Source organism: Coffea eugenioides, chromosome 11 (genome assembly GCF_003713205.1).
Source record: "Coffea eugenioides isolate CCC68of chromosome 11, Ceug_1.0, whole genome shotgun sequence".
Taxonomy (NCBI): Eukaryota; Viridiplantae; Streptophyta; class Magnoliopsida; order Gentianales; family Rubiaceae; genus Coffea; species Coffea eugenioides.
In genome coordinates, this window is record NC_040045.1 from 34,630,470 (window position 1) to 34,635,892 (window position 5,423).

Genomic DNA, 5,423 nt, shown 5'->3' on the forward strand with positions numbered 1-5,423 from the left:
AGAGGAGTAACGACAGTCCAAATTCCGAAAAGGTTAGTGCTCCATAAATTTGTCTAAATGGATCATGTTTTGTCCAAAGCATTTACTCCTCTAATAAATAAACATGAAACTCTGGTTTTGTCTACTCTCAAGATTGCTAATTCTATGGTGAATTTTGGGTTGGTGCCAAAGAAGAGCAGTGTTTGGGATTTGTGTTTGAGTTTTGAACTTTTGAAACTTTGAAACTTTGAAAACTTTTGCTCCCACTCTCCTACACCAAGGAGGGATTCTCTAAAAGTTAGAGAGAGAGGCTCTCAATGAGAGAGATAGCCAATAGAGTCATTTCTCTTCCATAATGTCTGTAGTTTTATATATATACAAATAATCAAAGTGGAGTCCACAGTCCACAACCAATTGAGCAGGAGTCCTCCCTATAAAGGAAAAGTGGACCACAAGCAAAACCTTCCCATGTACAATGTACAGCGCACAAAGCCAGATCAATGCACTTGAACGTACAATAGTCTGAAGCAGCTGGATACACTTGAAATTCCAGCAACAGTAGAAGCGCCAAGTGCTTCTTATATATATAAAGGATATCACACCCTAAACCTGGTTGTCCAAGGTGCAACTCGAGTCTCAGCATCCAAATCCAATTATTTTGACACTGTCCTAGTTAGTCCAAAATAGATATATCAAATTGGATTTGAATGCTTAGACTCTTACTTATAACTTAGTCCCACATCTCTTAAATTTCTGATGTAGGATTGAGTATCTCAATTTGTAGAAAGAATATACCCATACAAAGAGCTTAACAATTAGTTGGAAGCAACATAGCATTCCTTCCATTCCAATTTGTTTGTCGCTTTTCGAGAATCTATTTTTTAAAATTACTCCTCTGATTGTGATGTTAGTGTTTTCCATTCCAAAAAAATTTTGAATTTGAATTCAACAAGCAGCTAATTAAAAAAAAAAAGAGCAATATTGGAAAGAGAAATAGAAGATGGATTTGACTTTCTTATCCTCAAAATAAAAAAATTGAATTTGACTTGCATTTAATTAAAGAAAGAGCAATATTGGGAAGAGAGATAAAAGATAACTTTAACTTTGTTAATATAACAAATATTTTGGAACATTCTAAAATGAAAATTATTACACTTTTAATAGGACAAGAGTAACTTCATGAAGAGAATTGACAACACGAATTCAAACGGGTTCAAGATACAATCCTGTGCAGGAATACAAGGTACATACATAAAAAAGCACTCAGTTATTTATTTTTTTAATTCAATAAAAAAACTCGAAGTGATTACGCCCCTTTTGTAACTCACATCAGGTTAAGATATGTGGAAGTCAAGGGCTTGAAAATATGGGGAGCTTCACTTTCAATGAAATGCAATTGGTCCTTCAGCATATGGATGTACACAATCCAATCTCCATTACCAATTGGACTTGGCATTGGCACAACGTAACCTGCTTGGGCACCCCATGGGAAATAATACGACAAAATGGCCGGGACGCCCCATGCGAAATCCATTTCCGTTACCGGAAATCGCAGCCCTGATGAAATGACAACGGCCGGCCCTTCCTCTGTAACCCTGGTGGCATACATTCTCGCTAATGCTGGCTCAGGGCGATGTGCCTCAACCCAATCTATGACCCCAAGAAAATGTTCCTTGTTAGTTGCGCCATTGATGAAATCATGAACTTCATCTGCTATCCAACTCAATGGCTTCTTCTTAAGCTCTTCAATTTTCTTTTCGCCAAATGGGATTGAAAGCACGTTACCATAATATGCTTCCATCAATTCAGCTTTAGTTTCATCTCCATTTGCCAATCTAGACCTCCCGTCAACAATGATACCGATCCTACAGATTTTCTCGTGGCTTTTATCCACACTTGAGGCAAGTATCTTCCACAAGTAGGCACTAAAGGATTCAAGCTTGGTCCTCTTACCTCCAATGCCAGTGTTTTTAGGATTGTTGGCTAGGGACTGGAGTTCACTTATTTGTTTGGCCTCCACATAGTATACACGGCTTATGTCCCCTTGATCATCATGATAATTGGCTTCAAGTTGTAGCTTTGAGATGGGCAGATACACTTTTTCAATAGATGAATCATAGTGGCCAGGATGCCGCGGGAGCAGCAATGATCGTTGAAATGATGGAATCCGAGAAAGAGGTTTGGCTTGAGCATGCTCTATCCATGACAGAACAAGCATTTGAGAAGAGTAGGCATCGGTCAGTCGATGATCAACCGTGTATGCCACCACAAGTCCTCCACATTTGAGTCCAGTAACCTGCGTTATTAGCTTCCATGGCTATTAGTTGAACAATGTCAAGTTCACGTATTCCAGTTTAGATTCACTAGTAATATAGAACTGCATAAGATAACCTGACCGGCTCATAATGTCTGCATTTGTAATACTATCCAAGATTTCAAGTTTTCAGAATTATTGAGAATTTATTTTCGTTTTGCTAGGGAATTACAACTCCATTTAATTATAGAGAACTCTTCAGTAGATCTGATAAACGCATGTTGATATACGAGATTCGATCCACCTAAATAGTAGTTCTATCTAGGGTATAAATAATAACTCTTTATCTCCGAAAATTTTGCTTCCCTTCCTCCTGGATTGTACAATTTTTTAGTACTAACTACTGAGTAGTACAACTTTGTTGTATATGGCAATTTGGATACAAGTCCTTTAAGTTGAAAGCGATTGTACCATACATAGTTTGAAAACGCAAGGGGTAGAATTATCACTCATTCATGACCATGACTATGTAGTACTACTTGTCGACAACCTAAGAACATATTTGAGCATTTCTGTTGAGTTTTTAAGATATTGGCTTGGACGAACGATTTTTAGGATTGTATCCCTCCACCCGAAATCAAGATAATAAAACGTATAAAAATAAGTAACAGCTCAAAATAAAAAACGGCTTAATTAGCAATGGTTTTCCAATAGATTCACCTGGACAGCCATCATGCCTCGAGTCCATGCTGGGACGAGCTTACCACCTATGCTCTCGTCAGGGTTATGGAAGTTGAGGTCTTTAAGCTGGACATCAGCAAATGCTTCAATGAAGTCCACGCCACGGTTGTTGCACAGAACCTCAGGTTCTCCGGCTTCGTTTTGCACCATTTCTCCAGCAAGTGGATAGTAATGCACTAATGTTTGAGCCAAGGCTGTCTTGAGAATTCCAACCATGCAGTCAAATGTAAACTTTTCATCTAAGGGCTTCTTGTAGAAAAAGATTGAGCTTGGGTTGACGGGAGGCAAGAGCAAGTCAAGGTTGGACTGCGGCAGTCTATACTCTTGCATTGGCATCGCTGGTGGCACCACCTCATTCTTCCTTATGGTCACTTCAAACTCCCCTTTGATCACACCCATCATTTTGTTTTCTGGTCTTCTCTTCTTAAAAAAGGGTTTTCAGTAAAGGATAGATAGCAGCGAATGACCCATGCCCTGAATGTGTTTGTATATATAGGTATATACTAGTAAGACTTTCACCCAAAATAAAGAGGCTTCTAGGATTTTTTTGTGGTTCTATAATTTTAGGACACCCTCACAAGCATAGACACTACTTTTTTGATTAGTAGTTATCCAAGTTGGGGTGGGACTAGCCACAAAAATATCGGGGGAACCTCCAATTGAAATATACTTCAGACTTCCTAATCACTCTCTATACCTAACCATTTTGCTCAGCGCAATACCCAAAAAGTTAAAAGGTGCAATGCATGTTGTCTTCATTTAATTACTGCGTTGTTTGGTCAAACGTGCCAACACTGAGAAGCATGACTTCTGTAAGCAAATCTAAAATTATGGTGTTAAATTCAAAAGATATAGTCAGGTGTTAGGAATTATTGGATTATTCATTTTTTTCCTTGAGTTTTGGGATCAAATCTTAACCAATCGATACTTTATTTCTTTTCATTTTAGAAAGAATATTGGAGAATGCTGAGGTTTCTTTGTCGGAATGCCTTCAATTGCTACATGGGAGGTTCAAGGTAGTCCTTCATGCTTTCTACTTTGGTTGTTGTTAAACTTTCAGATATTGTTGGATATATATTCAGTTAGTAGTTTTACAATCCTCAAGTAGAGCTAATATGTTTACTTTGTTATTTAAATGCAGATTGCAAATAAATCATCTCAAAGGGTTAATAAAGCAAGGAATACATCACCTTATTCAAATCGTTACCTTAAAAAGTTAATGTTTTTACACATGGTTTATGTACACACGTATGTGAATTTGTGTACACTAACATTGTAGTTGATACACTTGGTTTGTCTGGATAGTTTATTATTTGCCAAATTTATTTACTTGTATCATAAATACATTTTTAACCATTTTTTTATCTCACATCTATCAAATCCAAAAAGTGTTATAGTATTTGTTTCGAAATATTATCCCAAATAGTCTCCTATCCAAGCATATCCAAATTATTTCTTACTTGATATTTTAGTTAGTTGTGAATTTCTTTTGATGGAGAAATTTTTTTAAGTTGTAACAGTTACAGATATCAATATGATTAATTTGATTGTTAATTTTTTAATTTTTTCAAATTTTGCCAATTTTTTAGTGGCCTTTGAAAGTGCCATGGAAAATGATGATACTTAAAATGATAGGAGAGCTCAAATTAATGACATTTGCAAGTTCCATTAAAAAATGATTTAGTGGCACCTTCTCATGACATGGATTCGTGGTACAATGGCATGCTAAAATGTCACTCTAATAATTGTTTTGTAGATTTTTTAAGTGTTAGTATACTATCGTGGCACCAGTATTAACGGCTATAATATGTTCTATTAAAAAAAATAATATGCATATAATGCTAGTAGTTTTTACTTTTTTCCTTATAGAAGTTTTAATGTACTACCAAAAATTTTTGGATTTTCTTCAAAACAAAGTTGTTACGTTTTTTCATGAACATATTTTTTAATTATTATTTTACCTCAAATACATCAAATCCCTATAACATATTTTCCTACGAAAACTCTAGAAAATAACAATCAAAACGGGTTCCAAGGTTTACTATATTAAAATTTGACCCCACTTACCTTGGGATCTTGGCTCCGCCGCTGCTTTTGAGTGTCATTAATTGATAATTTTCTTGTAGTTGTAGTGCTTATATCCAATGTTTTGAAAACCGGGCTGGACCAGTCCGGTTCGACCAGTTGAACCGCGAATCGGCCATGGCATTGGTCCGATTCAATGTCATAGTTGACTCTGTTAGAAAATCGGTCGAACCGGATTGAACCGGTTTAAGTTTTGCAAAATGCAGCTATTAAGATTCGAACTCAAGACCTTTGTAATAGAAAACCAATGTATTAACCGTTACACCATCAAATCTTATTAGTTTTTTTTGATAACTTATTTATATAAAGCAAATACTCATATTTCTTTTTTCCATTTTTCTTACAAAATCTCATCCTCTCATGG

General features: G+C 36.1%; 1 protein-coding gene across 1 annotated transcript; it reads right to left on the reverse strand.

Moving 5' to 3' along the window:
- Nucleotides 1-1,242: 1,242 nt before the first annotated feature.
- Nucleotides 1,243-3,373, reverse strand: LOC113751264 (shikimate O-hydroxycinnamoyltransferase-like). The gene is made up of 2 exons (XM_027295203.1): nt 2,954-3,373; nt 1,243-2,275 (listed from the first exon to the last, which is right to left on the reverse strand). The coding sequence occupies exons 1-2, from the start codon at nt 3,371-3,373 to the stop codon at nt 1,304-1,306; spliced, it is 1,392 nt and encodes a 463-aa protein (XP_027151004.1). The 3' UTR covers nt 1,243-1,303.
- Between the last annotated feature and the right edge of the window lie 2,050 nt (nt 3,374-5,423).

Bases quoted from the DNA above. Each gene is read 5' to 3' on its own strand.
- LOC113751264 (XM_027295203.1), bottom strand. From the start codon at position 3,373: ATGGGTGTGATCAAAGGGGAGTTTGAAGTGACCATAAGGAAGAATGAG. The intron at 2,276-2,953 runs GTGAATCTATTG...CTAATAACGCAG, and splicing joins GAGGCATGATGGCTGTCCAG to GTTACTGGACTCAAATGTGG.